Genomic DNA, 21,785 nt, shown 5'->3' on the forward strand with positions numbered 1-21,785 from the left:
GCGAGGTTTAGATGTAAGCAGCGTCGAGTGTTTTTGAGTTGTGGTGGTTAAGCCCTAGGCTGGGCTCATAACCTGTTGTTATGTAGCTCTCAGCGGGGACACTCGGATAACGGGGAACAACCAACTTGATATTGTAACCGCACAGCGGTATAAGTAGTTAAAGTAATAACACGAATATCAGACAAAAGTAATAAGAAAGTGAGATACGCGACAGCGCTACATGTGGAAAGCAATCAACAGTGAAACACGAAACACATGGTAAAAGGGTATCATATCGGATAGCCGATATGGGCATGATATGCGTACCGGCGCGTCGTCATGTCTTGCTCAAACAACACTAGGCTGGAAGGGATTGGATCGGGGAATGCAGTTCCCTTTTAAATTTCCTTCCTCTTTCTTCCTCTTTTGCTTTTTGAAAATTTGGGCCGTCCTTGGTCCTGCTGGGGGCTTCTGCTTAGTTTCATACGAGCTCTTCCGAAACCCAAAGCGGGTCGGGGGAGCGGCTAGGTACATAGCTCTGGCTCTTCCGGGACGGTCGCAAGGTGCGTGGTTTCCTTTTCTCTGTTTCCTTTCTTCCTTCCGTGGGACTACTGACAGTTTTGCCTTTCACAGCAACCCACGCCTGCTGCTAATTTTGTTATTTTGTTCTCTAGGGATCTTCCATCTCCTTGTGCGCCTCTGCCGCATGTAATCAATAACCTCGACGGTAAGTATTTTCGCCTCTTATTCCTTTAGGCGTATTACTAACCACAGCTTCTTCCGTTTTTAATTTTTCTGGGTTTACAGACCACTGCTCTCGGTGGTAAGTATGCGCGCTCCTTACCCGTCTAGGCTTATTACTAACCACATCTTCTTCCATTTTTAGGCCTACGGGCCACTTACTCTTGACGGTAAGTATGCGCACTCCCTACCTATTACTAACCACATTCCCTTCCGTTTTTTAGGCCTACGGGCCACTTACTCTTGGCGGTAAGTATGCGCATTCCCTACCCATTTCGGTTTATTACTAACCACATCCTCTTCCATTTTTTAAGGTCTACGGACCACTTCTCTTGACGGTAAGTATGCGCATTCCCTACTCTAGGTTTATTACTAACTACATATTCTTGGTCTATGGACTACCTGTTCTCGACGATAAGTATTTCCACACCCTACTCGTTTAGGCTCATTACTAACCACATCTCCTTCCATTCGTTACGGACCACTACCTCCCCTCAACGATAAGCGCTTTTATTATATATCCGATGCCGCTGACCCCAGTTCATTAGGATTTGACCCCAACCAAGTATGCGCACTCCTTACCCTTCCTCTTCCATTTTTAGGTCTACAGACCACTTCTCTCGACGGTAAGTATGCGCATTCCTTTATTACTAACTACATCTTGGTCTATGGCTACTTGTTCTCGACGGTAAGTATTTCCACACCCTACTCGTTTAGGCTTATTACTAACCACATCTCCTTCCATTTGTTATGTCTACGGACCACTACCTCCCCTCAACGTTAAGCGCTTCTCTTGTCCGATGTCGCTGACCCCAGTCCATTAAGATTTCACCCCACTCCCACCATTCACGACGACAAGCACCGTTCTCATATCCCCCATGTCAAAGTAACCAACTTTCTTGTAACACAGGTCGAGGCTCTCATGGTCTGGCGTCCAATGCAGGACATCCTCTGTTGCAGCCCATTCTCATGATCCGATGCTCTAATATAAACGTCGGATACGATATGGGCTTCGTTCAAGTGTCTGTACGATTTCAGGACTCATGGATCCCATCGAGGCACTCTTCGTACATAATCATTGCGATCCCTCTCAAGTGGCGCGATGGTGCGAGGAATGCGGATTCTGTTGGGTGGATCGGGAGCTGATTCTTGGGACAGTTCCTGGCCTGGAGTACGGACACCTTGGAGCGGTTAGGATGGCATGACATTAGCGCGACAGCATGGGGTTCCCCTGATTTTGAAACAAATGTATGTATAACACTTCAATACAGTGGTTGGGGCTTGTACGTGCCTCGGTCATCGCCGTCGGCCTTGCGCGCCTCATTGAGCTCATTCCTTCGCTGTCACCTTTAGAAGCGAAGGGAGATCAGTTGCAACGTGTGATTCCGGAAGGGAGTTCGGGTTGTACCTTGACATTCATCTCAATAACGCGATATGAAATGAGTCAGTCGATTGCGATATGATTGCGTCGCATGGTTAATCCGTACCTCCTGTTTGGATACATCTGCATAGCCGAGTGTCGTCACCGATGCCAAGTGCGTCCTCCAGCGTGTTGCTTCGCCGTAAACGGGGATCAACTTTCCAGTGAACAGAGAGCATACGCGAGTGGGGGACTGCTTTCTTTAGCCGGGTTACAGCCTCTATTGGAATAGATGGCTTCCTGGGGTTGTGACCTGCGCCTGTACATTACATGTATGTTGAGAAGTCCCAATGCTTGACCAACGATCCTACGCGTTAGACGCGATATCAGGCACTAGATGAACTATAACGAAGCCTTGATCCAACATCTGATTCATTCAACTGCTCCGTGGTTGAGATTAAGCTTGGCGGCGTCGCCAAGTGGCCAATAAAGTTGCGTCGTAGTTTCCATTCAGGTCACTTTCAATAGTCCTTGATGGTGGGATCCACCGTCCTGTAAGACGAAAGATGATTTACGTCCTCTAGTTATGCAGAGACTTCTCGCTCGATGTTTGGTTCAGTGATTCACAGGTAGGGATCACCCATACGCATCGGAGTAATTTGTTGTGGAGAAGCGACATGACGCATAGAGTCGAGTTGGAATCATCGATGGAGTGGAGAGAGATATCCACGGTTCGGAATCGTCGAGGGATGGCCTTGGGAATCTAGTACAAGCGTGTTTGAGACCAGACTCTTACCCAGTTCGTTGTCGCTCCGTGGACGCGCAAAATCAAAATCTGAGCTTTTTTGTTACTACATATGTGGGTCTCGTGATCGTCCCCGCATTGGCACATTCATGCAGAGGAGACTTCTAATTTTTTTTTCTATTCCAGGTAGATGGTGAAGGGGAGAATTCGAACCCAGATTGATATTTTGAGCAAAGCGAGAGAGAACGGTGTTTCGTTCAACATGGTTATCATTTCACTTACACAACCAGGAAACATGCCTTGTACATGCGCGAGGTAATGGGAGAGAGCGAGAACGCTCTTTACTGCACTGGTGAGACTCTGTACATTGAACGGTTCCAGGGCGTGTAGTGTGTGTGCCATCGCAATCATTGCGGAAGTGTGTCGACCGAGTGCTGTGGTATAACCTGGCAGATAGGCGACGTGTTAAACGATTAGGTGTTAAGAAAATACAGCCAAAGTGCAAATGGATGTCAAATGAGCACAATTCCAATTCCGGAGATGAGTGCGAAATGGGAGCCAATGAGAGGACCGCGTCGGAACCGACGGAACTCGGGGTTAAGGTTAAAACCTTAAAAGAGCGAGGCTTGAGCCAATCAGTGAGCGAGAAACGGTCGTCCGGCTGGACCCGCGCTATTAGTACAAGCCAGACGTAAATGACATCACGAGGAAGGTTTATCAGCCTCTATTTCCATCCAGTCATGCCTCCAACAAGGACTACAGTAGGCAGAAGTTGGAAGCTCACTCGCGAAAGGGAGGCAACCCTGACTCCAAACTAGGCAGGTTACCAGCCTCCATTGGAATAGATATCGGGGACTCGTGAATCCATACTACGTTTGGAGTTAGGCTTATTTCACTTGATGGGTGCATGTAATGCAGCACAATTCCACAGCAACGTTCTGCCGCGAATCTCGTATTGGACGAGTGGCTTACAATGGCAGGATACTTGTGAGTTCTATCAATGTGTGCGGCAGTAAGTTTTCTTGTTTCTTAAACTGAGTTCTTTGAAGTAGCCTTATCAAAAAAACTCTCGCGATCGACGCACCGCCTCGGTTCGTTATGAAACCGATGATATGCAAATATCAATCATTCGGTTATAATGAATGTTGCGGCGTGCAAATGGTTCTGACCCTGTAAGTAAGAAGAGCTCAGATCGGGCAATTGACGAGTACAGTAAGCTGGAAAGTCGTTCTTCCGTGTCTTAACTTTTTCTGACTATTTGATCGCTCGTTGATCTGGGGTTCGAATTGGTTCAGGCACAGGTGATACAATTTATCACTTTTGCAATCATTGATATCTCTTGAAAGCTGACATGAAGGCCGAAACAAATCACCAACCGCGTGCGCTCTCGGGGAGGGTATATCAAACTGAATGATCAGTGGCGAGAACGTCGTTCATTCAATGCGAGGCTCGGGTCCGCCACCAGGTTGGAAAATATCGATGTGACTATGAATACAATGGATTTGTTTTTCGTCCAACCATTGCTCTAGACACTAGAGATACTGATAGTAATTACATAAATGACATCACGAGGACGGTTTGTTGGTCACGCCGTCGCTCTTTTTTCTCCATTCCCAGTCATGCCTCCAACAAGAAGGAGTAGTCAGAAGCTACAGGCCGCGCAGACTCGCAGGAGAAGCTCTCTTAGGAAAGGAGAACAACCTGCGGTATCTAGCGACGTCGAGGATGACAGCCCAGTCTCCGACAGCGGACGCGCCAAGCAAAAACGTACAAAGGTAATTTAAAGTTTATTAAACATCCCACCCGCTAACCATGCCTTCAGGTCGAGGCCAAGGCCTCTAGGCCCTCGCGCGAGCCTGTAGCCTCGCAACTGGCTTCGCCCCCGACCCCAACATCAGGGCAAACCCTGGACATCCACACATCGCATAAGGCGCTCTCAACAGCCCAGCCTTCCAGATCGAAGTCACCTCCCACCTTACGTACCCCCGATTCAACTTCCCTCCGTGGCTCGTCTGTGGCTACGTCTATGGATCCTGAACCCGATCAATTGGGTCTGGAACTTACAACGCAGCAGAACAATGATCTCCGGGCGATTCTATCGTGCATCAAGCACCACTTGTGCTTCCTACTTGCAACCACCCAAGCTTTTCCAAACGAAATGGAAGCATACGATCTCATCGGTCTTGCGAATAAGGCTGCGCAGGACCGTTTTCCTACATATGACCACAAACTTGTACAATTCGGCCACATTCACCAAGTAGGCCTTCATCTAAACTACATTACCCGTAACTAACAGTAATAAGATGATGAGGGACAAGCCTTCAGTTTTCCGCAACACAATCAAGACACTTGCGAAGAAGTACGTCGACGAAGAATATAAATTCAGCCCCCAGCCTTGCGAAGAGAACTCGGCTCTTGCACGCGCTCTCCTCAGTGGGACAAACTTCTACTTCAATGAATGGAGAGATACCGAGGTAAGCGCGAAACACTGAATGGAACGTGATGGAAACATCGTGCCTACTAACGACGATTAGAAACGACGTGGTCGATTCCGATCACCCCCCTTCACTAAACTGATCAAGCATCTTTACAAGGATGCTGATTGGTCATTGTCATGGGGGACAGTGATTGATGCAGATCAGGACAATGTTATGCAACATTTAATTTCATTTGCAGCAACAGCAGTGAGCGTGCACGTCTTTCACCCAGATGACTGCTGATACTGGAATCAAGATCGAATATGTACTCAACGGGTATGCTGGGATACAATACGACTTCACAGTAACGTTTTATCGTGACATCTATGAATCTCATCTTCGCGAGTTGAACAAGTGGCTTAAAACTCAGCCGAACGCTGCCAAGGTATGGGAAGATATCTGTGAATCCTATCAACACATGCGGCAGTAAGTTTTTCTGTTCTCTTGTATTTATTAAACTGAGTCCCTTACTAGGAAAGCATTGTCAAGAAACTTCCTCGATCAACGCATCGCCTTCCCCATTTGTTACGAAACCGATGATATGTAAATACCATCTATACTATTATAATAATACGGCCCGCAAATGGTCTTAGCCCCCTGTTGAAGGCTAAGATCGGAAAACTGAAGACCAGCATCATATTTAAACGACGATTGCTCGACATATGGATCTGCAGGTTATGAAGCCTATCCTTGCTTCTGAAGCATTTTCAAGCCTGTGCAGTTGGTCCCACGAATTCGGTAATGTTTCCATCATCCAGACCATTGAGATCGATATGTTCTGCAAGCAGACCGTCTTTCATATGCTTCTCGTTTTTGCTGCCCGCGAGCGGAGTGATTCCTATTTGTTGTGCGATGCGGAAAATGGCTTGGGCTGGGGTGCATGAACGGGATTCAGCAATCTTGACTATGGATGGATGATTAAACAGGGCTGGAGATCCCGTTAGTGTCCAGAAAGATCTGTCATGAATGGATACCGGCCGTTTAGTTCGCCGGCACGATTGTGAGTCTGCAAGTGGAGATCTACTTAACTCGTAATGAATGCCTTCTTTGAGGCAGTAAGCGACAACGTCCCGGTCCCAATCATTACCCTCATACCACCGATTTTGTACGATATCAGGCTTCACTCCTCCAGCGCCCTCAGTGAGGTACGTCAAAAGCCTGGGATCGTAAACGTTGCTCACACCAACTAGATCTACGCGATTCTCCTTTTTGAGTGCCACGATGGCGTTCCAGGCTTCGAGGGTTTTTTGGGCGGTACGTAGGGGTCCATGGAGGAGAAGTGCGTTGATGCGGGCTGTCCGAAGATTACGGAGGGAAGTTTGGAAGGACTGCTGGACTTGAGTGGTAATGGAGGCTGAAGGTTGGTAAGGTAGAGGCTTGGATCTGTCTTGGCCATCCAAGGATGTGAATCTACGAAGGGATGCGTATGTACATTGGGACAAAGATGGGAAATGATTACGACTTTGTTTGGAGGAAGATCTCATCCCTAGCTATCCCGTGCTTCGTCTGAAGCGTTTCCAATGCCTCGCCAACCAAATCTTCACTGTTAGTCAATGTAGATAATCCGATACCGCCCACGCAAGAAGAAGGTAGCTACCGATAGTGCTTGGGCTGGCATGCAGTGTCCACGGCTCTGTACCCTTGAAGGACGGCTTTCACAACGAGATCAGCGGTAGCGTCCTGTTTCCTGTAAAAGGATTGTGTTCTGGAGGCTTATACGACTGGACTATTTCCAAACACCTGCCATGCAGTCCCGTAAATAATCTTGGGAAAATTAGTGATGGACATCGTGGTGACTGGTCTTGCGTCACAGATCACGAGCGTGGGAATATCGGGACGAATTCGAGCTGGGGTGCTGGCCTGAATGTAACTGCGATGAATAATGAGACATTAATTGACATTTGACAGATGGACCGTCCCTGTGGCCTACGTATTCGCTGACTTGTGCGCTTCCACGATGCAATTGGATACGGAAGCTCCAATGAGTAGCTACTAGATGAGAGCACTATCGTCGAACACAAAGTAATCATCACTGCCCCGGTGCCCCCCACGATTGCGTCGAAGGCTTCGTCGGCAAATATCCAGACACGGAAAACAGGCGCAAGCAGCTATGAAGGGAAGATGTGAAAAAAGAATTTATTCGGAAGCGCCCGACGGGCCGACGATATCCAGGGTTAAATCTCCAGCTGCGAACGACCGACTCCATTCGACTACGTACCAGTTTGTACCCGATATTAAGGGAAAGTGATGCTCGTATCAAAGCGTCTAGGCTTGACAGCAACAAGAGCAGTGACAGCTTCCTTGTTGACACGAGGACTTTCTCGCTTCAGTCGCCGGTTCGCACAGGGTTCTCAATCCGCTGCCACAGCTTTTGCCCTTAACCAACAACGGACAATGGCACACTACCACGGGGAGAGCACAATCAGGCCAGAGCCTGATAAAGTCCTCCAGGGTATGTTTGTGATCCTGCCAGGATGTCGCTCACGCCAATTTTCGTGTGAAATAAGATATTGCCAACTATGTACACAACACACCGATCACCTCTGAGTTAGCCTTTGAGACCGCGCGTCTTTGCCTGATCGATACCATCGGTTGTGGTCTGGAAGGTCTTCGTTTCAAAGAGTGCGCTAGATTGTTGGGACCGGTTGTTGAAGGCACCATAGTGCCGAATGGTGGGTGGTACACTTCCCTCGGTGGATCGCCGCCGTTCGTCAACGTTGAGACTAGCTTGGATTCATTGTAGGCACAAGGGTTCCTGGGACTAATTACCAACTTGACCCCATTCGTGGTGCCTTCAACATTGGGACAATGATCCGGTGGCTCGACTTCAACGATTGTTTCCTCGCTGCCGAATGTAAGTTCAGACCTTTTAATACTCTTCCATTCTTGAAACTAGATGAAGGTCTCTTGTCGCAGGGGGGCATCCATCGGATAACCTCGGGGCAATCCTTGCTGTCGCTGACCACCTTGCGCGGAAAGGTGAACGCCTCACCGTGCGAGATATTTTGGAAGTCATGATCAAAGCACACGAAATCCAGGGTGGTCTTGCTCTCCTCAACTCATTCAATCGTATTGGACTTGATCATGTCGTACTCGTCAAGGTTGCCAGCACTGCCGTCGTCAGCAAGCTTCTGTGAGTTAGTTTTCTCTCCTGTCCAACAAATAACCAACCTTGAAAATTCTCGCATCTTACTCTCAGTGGCTTAAATCGTGATCAGACGATTGACGCGGTCTCACAAGCCTTCGTCGACGGACAGTCCCTCCGAACCTACCGCCATGCGCCAAACACTGGCTCTCGTAAGTCTTGGGCAGCTGGCGATGCATGCTCGCGTGCCGTCAATCTCGCCCTTCTTGTCAAAAAAGGAGAGATGGGGCTTCCAGGCGTCTTGACCGCCAAGACATGGGGTTTTTACGACGTCCTATTCAAGGTGCGAATTCGAAATATTCTCATGCCCTTCAATTATCTAACTGGAGTCGCCCGCTCCGTCCAGGGCCAAGAGTTCAAGTTCCAGCAGCCCTTCGGATCGTATATCATGGAAAATGTGCTCTTTAAGATTTCGTATCCCGCCGAGTTTCATGCACAGACAGCCGTTGAAGCTGCGCTTCAAGTTCATTCCAAGTTGAAGTCTTTGGGAAGGACCTCGGACGACATCAAAAGCATCAGGATTCGGACGCAGGAGGCTGCTATTAGGTACCGATGTTTCGTCCTCCCTGGCCATAAAGCGGCTGAATTTATTTGACAGGATTATTGATAAGTCCGGTCCTCTGGACAACTTTGCGGACCGAGAGTAAGTCGCTTTTCGGCAGAACCAACAGTGCTGTAGTTCCTCATTGTTTTACTCTCTGCAGCCATGCTATCAGTTACATGGTTGCCTATCCTCTAATTTTCGGCGAACTCACTGCCCAATCCTAGTAAGTCCATCCATTTCTCCTTCATTCAGAACAATCATACACATTTGTGTCTCCCTCAAAGCACGGACGCCGCTGCCGCCGATCCCCGCATCGATGTTCTCCGCGGCAAAACGTACTGTGTGGAGGACAAAAGGTTCAGCGTTGAGTACCACGACCCCGAGAGGCGTAGCATTGGGAATGCTCTGCTCGTGGAGCTGAACGACGGTACAGTTTTTGATGAAGTCGAGGTTGAGTACCCAGTTGGCCATAAGCGAAGGGTGAGTATTTTTGCGCCTTCCTCTACTTCTACCCTGTCGAGGTTGGTTGAATGATCCTTCTATTTTTAGCGCGAGGAGGGAAAACCATTACTTTTGGCGAAGTTTGATCGGTACGACGCGTTTTCTGGTCACTGACCGTATTGTCACTCATTGAGCTGATGTCCGTTCTTTCCAGCCACATTAGCCCTCACTTCGACGAAGTTCGGATCAAGAAGTAAGAGCATCGCCAATTCGTCTACATACATCGTCTGAGACATTTCGTATCAACTTAGGATCAAAGAGACGATTTCAGATCTCAAGACCCTTTCGACCTTACCTGTCGATCAGTTCACGGATCTTTTTGTCAAACCATAACGCCACAGAGCGACGCTGTCACACTGCCCACTCCACTCAATCTAAATTAGTTCCCCGACCGGAATCGAAGGGAGTATAAGGTGACGAAACCGATGCCATTGTGCGGATGGTACATGTGGAATGTGCTACAAAACTTTTTCGTACAAGAATGTTAGCTACCGTCGAGGACAAAAGTGGAACAATGAGACTCAGAGGTGAATGATAACGGAAGAACAAAAACTTAAGGTGGACTGCCGAGAAAGTATGATGATTGTGAGATTTACATTTTCGGGTTGGATGTAATGCAAACGCGAAACCGAGGACAAGGTGGAGGAGAGATGGCTCGGCTAAAAATGACTGAGAGCTGAGTGAGAGAAAACAGGTGAGTGCGAAATATCGACCAAAGACGAGCGAGAGACAGAAAGAGAGCGATGGTGTTCCTCAGTACTGACATGAAGCGATAGAAAGAGACCGGATGCGTTAGGAAGTGGACACAGGAGGCCCGAATCGGATTTTACGCTTTGCTCCATCGCGGGCGGTAGAATCACCAGGTTTACGTGCTACCGGGACCGCGCCGCTGGAGCGGGCTGACTCCTTGACGCGTTGGACCAGAGAGGGACCCTTTGAAGATCGGGAAGAGCTGACTCGACTGGAGATACGTGGCCCAGCAGAGGGGGGTGGACCAGCGGAACGACCACTACCACTACGTCTCTTCACGGGCTGCCTCGATGATGTCCCTCCAGCACTTCTTGAAGATGTTTCGGCATCTTCAACTGGTGCAGATTCAGCTTTAAGAGTGGTTTTGACAGGTTGTCCTTTTTCCGGCAATGGATCCGGGGTCACCTGTTGCAAGTTTGACCCGTCAGCTTCACGAGCAGAAGGCTTGGCCGGTTGAAGATCATTTCGAACTGCATCATTCTCATTTTCTTTCTCTTCTTTGACTGTCGTTAGCTTACGGCGCAGCCGCTGCATGGGCACAGAGCGAGGGTTATCGAGCGCTCCGGTATATGGTTCATGCTTTCCTGATGCAACAGGCTGAGGTAGAAGAGGAGTAATGGCAGACAGAGACGTCCCTGGAGGAATAGTGAAGCTTGGGGTCAAGATTCCACTTTGGACAAGCGCTGCTTGGGTAAGGAGAGCGCGCTGCTGTGCCTCAAGGTGCACGAATGTCTCCGCCCAAAATTTTCGAAGTGCGAGTGACCACATTTCTGGAGTAGCAGCTGCTACGTTAGCAGGATTAGAAATCATCTCTGTAACCGCTGGGAGGTCAAGATTATGAGAACTGTTTTGGATCGGCGCCAAGGTCGAGGCAAGAGGAGAATGAGACACATGCGTATTGATGGAAGCCCGAGATGTAGACACATTTTCGCTCGATGGTACTGTCTGAGGGTTCGGAATCGAGGTCTCTGTAGCGGAGTAAGGAATGAATTCTTCCCATTCGGATGAGTCAATGTAACGATGTTCAGTGTAGTCCCCAGGTGTCGCCAGTTGCAGAGGAGAGCCAAGTACTTTAACTTGTCCAGATTCAGATGACTTCCGCGAATGCCTTTCAGAAGTGGCGCGAGAAGCTGGTTTACCACCAGCATGTGGCACAAACATGTGGACAGCGGGCTTGATAAGTGGAGAATGCATATCGGAAGTCTCAGAAGGCATGTCTATGATCGAAGATGGAGTAGCAACCACAGTGGATGAGGGAGTAGGGAAGGCTGAGGTCGCGGAGTCAGAAGCTTGTCCTTCACGAGGCTGACCGGGCTGAAAGTTGGAGCTCGGGGGGAAACCAGGAGTGTGAGGAAGACGAGCGTGCAAAGGTGCACTATTGGGGGCTTGTTCATCAAGACCCCATATCATACGAGGAAGAGAAGACTGTTCTGAGATAAGTACGCCTTCCGCACCACTGGAGCGACTGATTAAGCGAAGAACGTCATATGGGGCGGTCATTACTCACGAAGGGCACCTCGCATACGGAAGGGAAGGGGGGCCATGTAGGGCAGGAATTGGCTGAGGGGACATAGAAATCCATCCATCTACCGGCGATGAGTTAGTGGCAGAGCAAGGCAACGACCTGAAGCTATCTATACCTTGGAGCTCCACTTGAGCTGAGACGGGCTTCACAGTCCGAGCTTTTGTAGATGAAGGTACGTCGTTATTGATTTCAACGGTATCAAGGCAGGGGACGTTTCGAAGAACGGCAGAAGAACGGCCAACGATCGGGCTTCCAGGGCCCATGCAGATGGATTCCTCTGAGTCACTAGAATCAAACGAGGAGATCGTTTGGTTCCCCGAGGACCCGAAAGACGAGTGGATGAGAACAGTCCCAGTAGGACTCAGACTGACAGAATTAGGAGGATTTTGCAACGGAGACGAAAGATCAATGAGAGGTAGTTCATTTTCCATCCTGGTCCTACAGTCAACAGCCCTCATGGGTGTGGAGAACTGAGTAGGGATCATTGAGACCTCAGGCAGAGAAATGACGCGATGGTTCGAACGATATGACGATCCGTTTTGCCGTGCGTCGTTGGGGACAGAGCTGTTGAGGGAGGATGGAAGCGACACAGTTCGTCCAGGAACTCGGCCCATGGTGTTGTTGCTATCTCCTAGGTGACGAGGCGCAAAATTTTGGCCAGAAAATTGTCGCATGGAGGTTGGAAAGCGCGGAGCCAATCTTTGGGAGTTTGCAAAACGAGACGCGTTTTTGCGCGTTTCGTGGTCATTAGAAGTTCCAGTAGAAGAAAGAGAGGGCTGGTGGGCATTTACGAACACGGTTTCTGTAAGGTCCGAATCGCTGGATGGTGGGTTTACATTCTTTCGTTCGGAAAGTACGGTCTGAATATGTTGGGTAACACGATTCGTACTTAGATCGGGGAAGAACTGGGAATCATTGACGCCAATAGGAGCCGGGTGAATGCTTGGTACAAGTCGAGTGGATGGTTGAATGACGTCGTGAAGGGCAGAGACTGAGACGGGCGTCGGATGGCGCGAACCAAGATCGGTAGTCTGCATAACAAAGGGTGCCTTTATCTAATGGGATTTCAGTTAGCCTAATTCAACACTATTGTGAAAACTGGTTGAGAAGGAGGGGGTGATGGTTAGGTCCATCGGCATCTCGTTATTGACATATATTTATGCAGTCCTTCAGAAACACGTGATCAATTTGAAGATCTATCTGCCCTGTTCTCCTGGGCTTAAATTTGGTGGGTATTCTGCGCATCACTGATCCCCCAACCCCGCGCTCTGCCCAGTCGCCAGCTATGGTGTTTTCCACCTTGTTACTGAGTACAGTATTCGTCCACCCCGATTGATCAATCCCTGTCCCTGCCCATCCTAGGCATAACCCAGCCTCTATCCCAGCTTCGCCACCATTCCGGGATCAGAGATCTCTATGGTGTGTTCCATCCTTGCTCATTATGCATGGCACTGTCCCCCTTATCCTCTATGATTCCAGAAAGACATCGCTTAGGCGGCTGCAACCACTAATGTGTAGCACGCTTAAGGCTCCTATCAGCAATGTCGGTGACACAGAGGGTTAACGGGCTCAGATGAAATAGGTCTCCCCGCAACGGGAGGTGATGTGGTGATTAATTATCACAGTCGTCATTACTATGGCTAGAGTAGCTCCTACATATAGCAATGTTAGAGTTCGTGCCGGCGGTGCAGCCAGCCTAGCGATCGGTGCCAAATTATCATCATCACAAACTGTCGAGATCGCCACCCGGCTGGTGCTTAAGGCGTCTCCATTCTCATATGACCATCTGTGACTGGAAGACAGTAAGATCTGGTACCGTAGAAGGAACAACTTCTCGGTAGGAATTAATATGAGGTCAAGATCTCATTGTCTGGGCTTCCCTTGAGGTTCCAGGGAAACGAAATGTGGGTCGCCCCATTTGACAGTCATTTGATTTTCGCACATTGTACATGTCGTGACTGGGGGATGAGTCAAAAGTTATTGAAATGTGGCGAGGCACAACCAAAAGCAAATATTGAGTCTAAAAATTTGGAATGTGGATAAGAGGGCCGTCTTGAACATCCACGACTTCACAGTCTAGTTTGCTCCCCGGAGTTCCAATCTGGGTCTCGACGCACGCCTAGAACCGACAATCATCATGAAACTTACATCACGGGCAATGCATAGAACATACGAAATCAATGGGTTTCTCAAGAGCAATCATGGGATGATCTATAGGAAGAATATTCGGAAAAAAGTCCACCTCAGCATTTTCAGGATAACTTACGCCATATTCCTACTCCATATGAAACCCCTTGCGAGGTGCTGGCTATAAAAGCTCGGAGAGTCTTGAGATCCGGTTTATCGTCTACTCGAATTGCAACTCAGCAATCACATATCGTTGTCTTCGAATAGATTGACGGAGCACATACCAGAACCGTTCAAAGCGACGATGACCAGATAAGCTTTTCCCGCTTCGGGCAAAACATCGTCCTCTGCACCTGCGATCGTTCCGTACCCCATAGGTATGAAAGCCTGATTGGTGAGTGGGTGTCGCTCGAGAATCCGCACAGGGAAGGATCTCGCGCCTTCTGGTAAATTATGAGGCGGAGTGCACCGAAATACACTAATTCCGGGAGGACCAGCGTTTGCGTCGGATGGATAGGACGAAAGAGCCGCAGACAATTTGTGGAACTTGAAGGCGGTGCCTTGATTGGCTGATGTCACACGTATACCTTTGGGAGCAGAATTGGGGTTCGCCCAAGCTTGAATGACATCTCCGAAACGCGCGAAGGCTTCGCGAGTGAGTGGCACTGCAGGGAAGATGGAAGGTCTAGTGAAGCGCGAACTATCGACCGTGTCCTCTGACAAGACAGGGAGCTTTGGCAAAGCCTTGATTTCCTCTCCTTCAACAGAGCCGAGTATGTTTTCGCTCGCTAAATCATCAAAGGAACGCCTTCCAATGACACGGACGCGCTGTAACAGAGGATTCATACCACAACGAACGCTTAATAGAGAAGGTGTCTAACCTTAATGCCTCCGTCTGACCCAGAGCAGACCAGGCTCAGCTATTTGGATTGACGGAATGAGGAAGATGACTCAACCTGGATATATGGTAACCTTCACATGCGTATAAGGACAATCGAGTTGCCCATCTAATTGGAAGAAGTGACGACGGTTGGGTCCAAGATTTGTACGAGGAAGAATCAACGACCAGGCGGGATCTGCATGAGAAGGAATGGGCTATATCGGGGCGAGGCAAATGGTGCTTAACAAGTACTAGATCGGGTGGAAAAATGCTTACGTCTGGTGAGTTCAAAGCATGTACTTCGCAACTCTCGGGGAAGTTGCCAACAAAATTGGCAGTGTCTATTTCAACTTGTTCCAAAAAACCGGAAGCGCCTCTGACGATAACCCATTCACTCTGCCAGCTAAGGAATGACACGGGGGAACTTACAATCTTATTATTGCCGAATCATTATGGTCCGGAAGGCGACTGCGCTTAGTTTCCCAGCCGTCACTCATATCCTTACCTTTAGATCACAATGGGGCTAAACTTGTCTGCCTGGAGTCATAGTAACACGAACCTCTTCCAGGTAGCAGCAAATTGGGACCAATTCCGAAGTGTTGGTCGGACACAGAGACGACACACCCGCCAGAGTATACATGCGCAAGGTCTATCGTCGCGGACCGGTCGCCCGGAAAGATTGGAGACACAACTCCGTAGACCCTAAACCGTGCCTTGGTGCCACAGCATTGTTGGGATGATTACAAGTTAGCATCCCAGCATTGCAAAATAAATGAAGCCAGGGGACGTACGATGCCACCGTCCGGGTACATACTAAGCTTCACATGAGTATACGCTCTTTTGGTTTTGGGAATTTTGAAAAGATGGCGCGAGTTCGGTCCCAACTTCACTCGCGGCAATAGTTCATCCCACTTTCACGATAAAAATGACTTGTTCAGCATAGCCATATCTTCGCTGCGGGAAATTTCCCTGACCTGATCATCCCACTTCGGTGGTGTGCTTCCTGCCCCAGCAAAAAAACCGCCAACAGAGGCAGCAGGTGCCTCATTTCCATTGAAGTTGCTAGTATCAATGTCAAACCCTATAATGTAGCCGGAAGGTACCCCGAGTTTGATGATGCACCAATCGTGCGCAGTGTTGTGCCTTCTTGTTTCCCACCCACTGTAAAGGGCACCATTGGGACCGAACTGTCCTTTCAAACTTAGTGCTGGCTAAATGGGAAGTGAGAACCCCGAAGATTCTGAGCTCATCCAGAAGACAGGAAAACCCACCCCAACCTCAAGCAACTGCGAAGCAGCAGCGAAGAACTCGTCCGACACAGAGACGACATGACTTCAGTCGGGCGGGTGAACAAATTCCAAATGAAATAGGGGTCAACGAAACTCTCTGCAGAAGTGAACTGGCCCGCACCTATTCAACGCTTCGCTGGAGATTTCTACGGCCACCTCGATTTAATTGCTGATGATACAACGTCATGCCAGGTGCCACGTACCAGTGAACGTTCCTCCAAATACAGATTGGAAGTCTTCCAGAGGTACGACTTCATAGCCACTTCCACTCATTCTGGAGACGATATGCAAAGCGAAGATGATCGCGACAAGGATCAAGCACCCGAACTTCCCCAGCAGAAATTAACCGGAGCAAACCGGTTCGATGTTAACGATTATCCATCAACATGTGCTCGGAAAACAAGTTTGCATTTAGCTCTTCAGCAGCTTTTGGACCGTCCGAAGCTGCTTCCCATTTGAGTGCACGGGCCGTGAATGTCACACGAGTGCCGTACATAGTACTTGCTGACGTGATCAAAACCAATACTGGCAGTTTCTCATAACGACCAGCTGCGACTGGCATTTGCCACTCCCGGAGTCCCCCACTCCAGCATTTAGCCATACAAAGCTCATAAGGAGCGCATCCAATGACTTTCATTTCGGCCTCTGATGCCTTTGCAAGAGCAAATGGCACTGATTTCACATCAAGCACAAAGGGTTTGTCCTGCGAAAGCAGGTCACTCGGTCTTCTGAGAGATTGCGTTCTGTCCCGGAAGTTATGGTTGGGCTGGGTTCCTGCCTATGCTCTGAAGTAAGGATTCCATCGGTGGCGCATTTTGCATGACACCCGGAATATTGCACACGTTCATTTAGGCAGGACTCCAGCCTCTATGGTGTATAGCACACGTTCGGGACAATTCGCAGGACGCACCACCGCATGGATATTAACGCAGCTGATTAAGTCTATTCCAATAGAGGCTGGTAACCTGCACCCGCTCAAGCCAGCATTGCGTTCCAGGGTTTCTTTGTTGGCGCCGCCAGCGATGCATTACAGCAAGCTTCCCCTCTGTACTGATGCGGCCTCCCCTCCCGCATCCCTGGCGTTTTGCCATGTCAGACTCAGCGTATTCGCATGACTTATGTTGAATCGTCTAGTAATCAATCTCTTTGGGTGCATGTGGGGTGCTGCATGGTCTCAACAAACTCTTTCTTTATTCGCCTATCTCTTTCGCTAAAGCGCAATCGTGAAACATGGAAGTGTTCGCTGAGCGCCATAGTCCGGGATTTAGCCATCTGGATTTCCGACGTCAGCCTCGCTGACGGGAACACATCGTAAAGCACCAAAGTCCTTTCAATTGATCCATCGAGATACTAAGCTTAGTTATAGTTATCCATTCAGTCTTGCTCAGAGCTTACCTAGCCAGTGGTTTAGCTGGCATTACGGGGTCAAGTGTGTGACACGCAAATCGAAGTGGTGAAAAAGACAGTTCATTCTCGCTTGCCACTACAACACCATTCGATACATCCCATCTAACTGCAACCGCAAGACAATCGCTGACCCCATCTCTTACCTGAGATCACGCTTTTCTCCCTCGCCCCCACCAAGACACGGACCCCTGCCCAAGCAAAGTTTTCACAAACTTCCTTTCTTCCTCTTCCCCCACTGCTCTCGCGATTGGGAAGTGGTTGCTTGTTGGGTCAAAACCTAAGAGTAAGGAACGGCCTTCTTGGAACCTCACCCCGTAATCCTTCATAGATGATACATCCGTACTCGCACGCGAGAAGCTGCGATTCATCTCAGAGGATTCGGGAAGAAAAGATGGTGACCAGCATTCTTGGTGAGGCCAGGAATCGTGTACCTGAGGAGAGGATTGAGCGAATGACTGAGATTGAGCCAAGGTTATCTCTGCAGGTTCGACAGAGAAGAAAGTTTTATCCTCTAAAGGACGCACAGAGTCGCAATCTTGCATGTTATTGCATGGGATAAAATCGCTAAACCCATTATTTGCTTCCGCTTGACGGTTCCTATCTGCACCGAGTTCCAGCTCAGAATCAGTGAAACCAGCATTGTTTGTGAATTGATGACTTGAATCAAGATGATGGGCGATACCACCGTCTGAGTAATCAAGAATTTCGGGTGGAATGTTCCAGCCTTCCCCGTCGACAAGATGTTGTTGGGCTGAAGAAATACCGTAAGCAATGGGTTCATGGACCTCCCAAAGATCGGCACCACTCTGTGCGCCGGTTTGATGCTGCCATTGAGCTGCATAATCAGGGATACGTTCGAGTCGATTCAACTGGGTCAGTGCCGGTAGGGATACAGTATCGTTCAAGGAGTTAGAACCTCTGTAGGGCTCCGGGCCAGTCAACGGATCACCTTCCAAAGGGATCGTGAAGTGAACGGCTGGATTAGTGGAGGAGATTCGAGGATGCAAGGATCCACTCATAAGACCATCAGCCAGAGCATTGACGACTGCCCCAGGAGCCTCAAGTGCCTCCGGGTAGACGATTCCGTCTTTGGGTTCTTCTGCATTCGGGGCAATAGAATATTGATACCTCAAAGGAATGAGTTTATCGAAGTCTTTGGTTGAAGAAGTTGCATGTAGATAGGGCGCGCTAATACGAGGGGAAGGCTCAATGCCACAAGAGCCGTCACCCCGATCGGAAGTAGCTGACAGAGCTTTGAGAGAGTCCAACGCATAATCATGGCTATTGGCATCAACTGCATCTTCATTGACACGAGGGGGTGCTGCGGAATAGCCATCCTCTGGAGCAGATTGTTCAGAGCTTGGTGGATTGAGTCCTTCGGCCGCCCAATCAATTTCCCAAGGCGGCGATCCCAGTGTGGTAATTAGTTTGTCCTGGCCAGGTACCTGGTCAACCATTGACGTGTGCAGAGTTGCTGACTGATGAGCTGTCCCAGACTTCTTTTCGTCAGCCCTCGAAGAATGAAAATACCTGGAAATCTTCTTTTGGTCAAACTTTATAGTACGTTTTTCATTGGTCGCAGCAGGGGATGAACGGCGAATGTCCTCTTCCGCGCTGTCAGCAGCAGATCGGTTTGATTTACTAGTAGGTTCGGAAGATGTTACGTGTTTGAGTGGCCTAGTGCGGTTCAGGAACGCGTGCTCCGAGAAAACATGGCCAGCAACTTTGCCCAAATCACGGTTGAGTGAGTGCTCAAATGAAGGTTGAGCCCAGCATAGTTTCATACCTTTTCTTGTGGAATTATGCCGTTTCGGGGTACATTAGTAGGAGCGGAAGCTACTCCTTTGTTAAAAACCCCAATTTTATTGAGCTAAACGTGAAGAAACATTTCAGAAGATGCATCGGCCTGTTGGTTAGCCAGAACCCACCGTAATCCGACTGCGAGCAATATTTTTGGCATCAAAGTTGTGCATGAGCGAAAGTCCTGGGGCTATGTTCTTCGATCTCCTCCTTTTGCGTGGTGATCTCTGTGTGGGAAGTGGGGAGTGTCTTGGGCGGGAACCTGAGCTGCTACTTTTCTTCATTCTCTTTTTCGAAGCCTTCGCCTTCCCACGGTTTGTCGAATATTCCCGTTTTTTCCGGCTTCGCCTTGCACCTTGCTGATCACCGCTGGATAGGGAAGAAAATTCGGTCGTTTTGGCTGGAGAAGCTGAGTCGTCGGGAATATGATCTCTTAGGGGAGGTTTTGGGTGAAGGACAGCTCTCTTGGCCCTGCGACGCTCCCTTCTTTGCTGAAGCCCTAAAACAATCCTGTGAGTTTCAAACATGAGAAGACTTCTACATAGAGGACGTACTTGCCACATGATCGTCCTCACGCAATTCTTCTGGCCCTCGGGGTTGAGGCACATACACTCCCGACTGAGTCTTTGGTATAACTATTTGCCTGTAATTTTTCCGGGAACTCGAACCACGAGTGTCTGAGATCGGAGGTTCTGGAACACGGGGTTGAAGCAATGGACTGGAATTGCACATCGCTTTTGCTGATGCAGACAGACGAGAGCCATTTGTTCCATCGCCTTTTCCTCCACAGGATACGGATATCCAGGATTTGAATGCCGCGGCCCCTTCTGTGGCATAATGTTTCTGATAACGCTTCTGCTCTGAGACGAATGATGATATTGCGCTGGATGTCATAGAAGGCTGTTGGAATTGAGGTAATTGTAGATTGTCTGAGATTAAGGGCACACGCTTGTATTGCGGCATATGGTGCACCCCCCTGTCGTAGTTCTTGCTAATATCGGCTGGGGAGCGAAGGGGATTGTTTACCTTTGTTGTCTACGCATCTCACTCTGCGGCGCTTGTCGAGTTGGTGATGATGGCAATTCGAGATCATGTTCTGGGGAATAAAAGTTCAAAGTACCGTGCCCTCCCAACCGTGGATATTCCTTACGCCTAATGTCTCTTCCTTAGCGTAAGCACTGTCCCTGTAACACACTGTCCGCGCTCGGCTCCATATTCGCTTCACAGTATTGGATCTACGACAGTGAGCACATGTTGGAGTCAAGATTTTGCTCGACGCCGACTATCCCGTACCAGGGGAGACATCGTCGTTTGATATAACTCGCTCTGCTGTGCACCCGAGCAAGCGATATCTCAAGATCACCACTACTACGCAGGATGTGATATTCGCACCTGATAGGTCGGCGTTGGTGGTTATCGACGTTAGCATTCACCCTCCTTTGGACGAGACCATCTGTGAATGATGGGTTCACAGATGCAAAACTTCTTTCTACATCCTGCTCTTCGTTCGCATACCAACGGACTCAAGGCATATGACCAGCTCATAAGAGTGGCGATTCCGGCATGCAGACGCTTGGGTGAGTTATTGGTGTTTTCGGACGCTCATCATATTTCCGATCGGCAAATTAACCCATAGGGATCGACATTATCTTTCTGAACTGGGGCCTGATTGAACAGATTTAGACACGGTTCCTCCCAGCCTGCATCGGTGTATGTTAAAGGATAAACTGCCTCCACGATCGTTAAACAGAAGTAGTGGCACTATTCCACTTTACATCGGCCTTGGTCAAGACATGGGCTCCATGACACTTCCAGGTCATTCAGGAGTGGTGCGCCTCGGACGCTTGCTGATGCGGGATCATTGGAACACTAGGCTCTACGGCAATTTAGAACCCGAACATCTGAAATTCCCGCAATCTTCAGATAATATTCCTGACGGCTTCGACGAGAATCGTCAGCATGGAAGATCAGTTATCATTTACAAGAATAGGATGTCAGGCCTATGGGGTGCTGGTGGACCCTTGGAGGAGTTCCTCACCAATCGGGGAATAACTACGCTCTTCTTTGCGGCGTGAATACAGACTAGTAAGTGCCTGGCACATCAGGGGCAGCCATACTTCACCTAAAACTTCTGGATGCGTTTGTAGTACATTATCGGACGCACATTCCAAAGGATTCGATTGCATCCTGCTCACAGATGTTTGTGGAACAGCCTCAGCCCAAAACTCTATCGATGCGACGATCTCTAATACAGAACAGATGTGGGGTTTCATCAGTAGTACAGAGAAGCTTATTGGGTCCAAAGAGGCGCAGCCTCGGCCAATAGAGGAACCGCCCCAGGCTGCCGAGTAGGACTGGGGAATAGTAGGCTGTTGATGATAGTATAACCTCATGCCGTCCCTCATTCTGCCAAACACGAAGCAAACTAATTCAGTGAGAATGTATCAGAATAAATTTGCGAATACATGCCCTCCCAATGGCATAGTGGATGTGCAATGTCAGTTTCTGATGAATA

The 21,785-nt window shown here is 49.0% G+C and overlaps 9 protein-coding genes across 9 annotated transcripts; 3 read left to right on the plus strand and 6 right to left on the minus strand.

Annotated features, from left to right (window-relative positions):
• Positions 1–4,444: 4,444 nt before the first annotated feature.
• On the plus strand, positions 4,445–6,244 carry EI90DRAFT_3207525 (uncharacterized protein; the record flags this gene model as incomplete). The annotated part of the gene is made up of 6 exons (XM_039066434.1): positions 4,445–4,600; positions 4,648–5,082; positions 5,129–5,299; positions 5,360–5,509; positions 5,535–5,728; positions 5,777–6,244. The coding sequence occupies 6 exons, from the start codon at positions 4,445–4,447 to the stop codon at positions 5,847–5,849; spliced, it is 1,179 nt and encodes a 392-aa protein (XP_038922641.1). The 3' UTR covers positions 5,850–6,244.
• On the minus strand, positions 5,880–7,589 carry EI90DRAFT_3278816 (NADP-dependent oxidoreductase domain-containing protein). The gene is made up of 8 exons (XM_039066628.1): positions 7,521–7,589; positions 7,233–7,410; positions 7,047–7,162; positions 6,900–6,989; positions 6,765–6,845; positions 6,332–6,712; positions 5,965–6,259; positions 5,880–5,944 (listed from the first exon to the last, which is right to left on the minus strand). The coding sequence occupies exons 3-7, from the start codon at positions 7,088–7,090 to the stop codon at positions 6,010–6,012; spliced, it is 846 nt and encodes a 281-aa protein (XP_038922642.1). The 5' UTR covers positions 7,091–7,162; positions 7,233–7,410; positions 7,521–7,589; the 3' UTR covers positions 5,880–5,944; positions 5,965–6,009.
• Positions 7,590–7,696: 107 nt separating this feature from the next.
• EI90DRAFT_2904356 (2-methylcitrate dehydratase) lies at positions 7,697–9,825 on the plus strand (the record flags this gene model as incomplete). Its single annotated transcript, XM_039054170.1, has 12 exons — positions 7,697–7,754; positions 7,810–7,974; positions 8,046–8,156; positions 8,219–8,435; positions 8,502–8,730; positions 8,794–8,993; positions 9,046–9,090; positions 9,152–9,214; positions 9,276–9,471; positions 9,541–9,581; positions 9,647–9,685; positions 9,744–9,825. 12 exons carry the CDS (start codon positions 7,697–7,699, stop codon positions 9,823–9,825), a joined length of 1,446 nt encoding a protein of 481 aa, XP_038922643.1.
• A 459-nt stretch (positions 9,826–10,284) lies between these two features.
• Positions 10,285–12,804, minus strand: EI90DRAFT_3150174 (uncharacterized protein; the record flags this gene model as incomplete). Its single annotated transcript, XM_039065638.1, has 3 exons — positions 10,285–11,707; positions 11,768–11,828; positions 11,883–12,804. 3 exons carry the CDS (start codon positions 12,802–12,804, stop codon positions 10,285–10,287), a joined length of 2,406 nt encoding a protein of 801 aa, XP_038922644.1.
• A 615-nt stretch (positions 12,805–13,419) lies between these two features.
• EI90DRAFT_2988539 (Allantoicase) lies at positions 13,420–16,538 on the minus strand. The gene is made up of 14 exons (XM_039056046.1): positions 16,267–16,538; positions 16,185–16,209; positions 16,046–16,106; positions 15,749–15,985; positions 15,566–15,685; positions 15,334–15,487; positions 15,204–15,279; positions 15,027–15,150; positions 14,851–14,989; positions 14,776–14,789; positions 14,179–14,722; positions 14,034–14,114; positions 13,941–13,978; positions 13,420–13,886 (listed from the first exon to the last, which is right to left on the minus strand). Exons 1-14 carry the CDS (start codon positions 16,334–16,336, stop codon positions 13,788–13,790), a joined length of 1,782 nt encoding a protein of 593 aa, XP_038922645.1. The 5' UTR covers positions 16,337–16,538; the 3' UTR covers positions 13,420–13,787.
• A 998-nt stretch (positions 16,539–17,536) lies between these two features.
• On the minus strand, positions 17,537–19,049 carry EI90DRAFT_3031845 (uncharacterized protein). Its single transcript, XM_039058345.1, has one exon. The coding sequence runs from the start codon at positions 18,925–18,927 to the stop codon at positions 17,620–17,622; it is 1,308 nt and encodes a 435-aa protein (XP_038922646.1). The 5' UTR covers positions 18,928–19,049; the 3' UTR covers positions 17,537–17,619.
• On the minus strand, positions 19,043–20,297 carry EI90DRAFT_1294377 (uncharacterized protein). Its single transcript, XM_039051617.1, has 4 exons — positions 19,825–20,297; positions 19,399–19,769; positions 19,257–19,340; positions 19,043–19,193 (listed from the first exon to the last, which is right to left on the minus strand). Exons 1-4 carry the CDS (start codon positions 20,231–20,233, stop codon positions 19,158–19,160), a joined length of 900 nt encoding a protein of 299 aa, XP_038922647.1. The 5' UTR covers positions 20,234–20,297; the 3' UTR covers positions 19,043–19,157.
• Positions 20,298–20,325: 28 nt separating this feature from the next.
• On the minus strand, positions 20,326–21,272 carry EI90DRAFT_3031850 (uncharacterized protein). Its single transcript, XM_039058346.1, has 5 exons — positions 20,907–21,272; positions 20,745–20,847; positions 20,567–20,691; positions 20,498–20,513; positions 20,326–20,387 (listed from the first exon to the last, which is right to left on the minus strand). The coding sequence occupies exons 1-4, from the start codon at positions 20,914–20,916 to the stop codon at positions 20,506–20,508; spliced, it is 246 nt and encodes an 81-aa protein (XP_038922648.1). The 5' UTR covers positions 20,917–21,272; the 3' UTR covers positions 20,326–20,387; positions 20,498–20,505.
• EI90DRAFT_3031852 (uncharacterized protein) lies at positions 21,133–21,763 on the plus strand. The gene is made up of 2 exons (XM_039058347.1): positions 21,133–21,341; positions 21,418–21,763. Exons 1-2 carry the CDS (start codon positions 21,262–21,264, stop codon positions 21,620–21,622), a joined length of 285 nt encoding a protein of 94 aa, XP_038922649.1. The 5' UTR covers positions 21,133–21,261; the 3' UTR covers positions 21,623–21,763.
• The last annotated feature ends 22 nt before the right edge of the window (positions 21,764–21,785 follow it).

The sequence above is a fragment of the Cantharellus anzutake genome, assembly GCF_015039405.1.
Source record: "Cantharellus anzutake strain C23 chromosome Unknown EI90scaffold_3, whole genome shotgun sequence".
Classification (NCBI taxonomy): Eukaryota; Fungi; Basidiomycota; class Agaricomycetes; order Cantharellales; family Hydnaceae; genus Cantharellus; species Cantharellus anzutake.

Excerpts from the sequence above, each read along its gene's own strand:
- EI90DRAFT_3278816 (XM_039066628.1), bottom strand. The coding sequence starts at position 7,090 with ATGTCCATCACTAATTTTCCCAAGATTATTTACGGGACTGCATG. Across the intron at positions 6,713-6,764 it reads GAGATCTTCCTCCAAACAAA|ATTCACATCCTTGGATGGCC; the intron begins GTCGTAATCATT and ends ATCCCTTCGTAG. Across the intron at positions 6,260-6,331 it reads AAAGAAGGCATTCATTACGA|ATCTTTCTGGACACTAACGG; the intron begins GTTAAGTAGATC and ends CATTCATGACAG.
- EI90DRAFT_2988539 (XM_039056046.1), bottom strand. The coding sequence starts at position 16,336 with ATGAGTGGAAGTGGCTATGAAGTCGTACCTCTGGAAGACTTCCAATCT. Across the intron at positions 15,686-15,748 it reads CACCGAAGTGGGATGATCAG|TGGGATGAACTATTGCCGCG; the intron begins GTCAGGGAAATT and ends TTATCGTGAAAG. Across the intron at positions 14,115-14,178 it reads CGTCGCTTTGAACGGTTCTG|ACGATAAACCGGATCTCAAG; the intron begins GTATGTGCTCCG and ends CAATTCGAGTAG.
- EI90DRAFT_3031845 (XM_039058345.1), bottom strand. The coding sequence starts at position 18,927 with ATGGTTGACCAGGTACCTGGCCAGGACAAACTAATTACCACACTGGGA.
- EI90DRAFT_1294377 (XM_039051617.1), bottom strand. The coding sequence starts at position 20,233 with ATGCCGCAATACAAGCGTGTGCCCTTAATCTCAGACAATCTACAATTA. Across the intron at positions 19,770-19,824 it reads TGAGGACGATCATGTGGCAA|GGCTTCAGCAAAGAAGGGAG; the intron begins GTACGTCCTCTA and ends GGATTGTTTTAG. Across the intron at positions 19,341-19,398 it reads TTGCTCGCAGTCGGATTACG|CTCAATAAAATTGGGGTTTT; the intron begins GTGGGTTCTGGC and ends CTTCACGTTTAG.
- EI90DRAFT_3031850 (XM_039058346.1), bottom strand. Across the intron at positions 20,692-20,744 it reads TGTAGAAAGAAGTTTTGCAT|GTCGATAACCACCAACGCCG; the intron begins CTGTGAACCCAT and ends GTGAATGCTAAC.
- EI90DRAFT_3031852 (XM_039058347.1), top strand. The coding sequence starts at position 21,262 with ATGTCAGGCCTATGGGGTGCTGGTGGACCCTTGGAGGAGTTCCTCACC. Across the intron at positions 21,342-21,417 it reads ACTACGCTCTTCTTTGCGGC|TACATTATCGGACGCACATT; the intron begins GTGAATACAGAC and ends ATGCGTTTGTAG.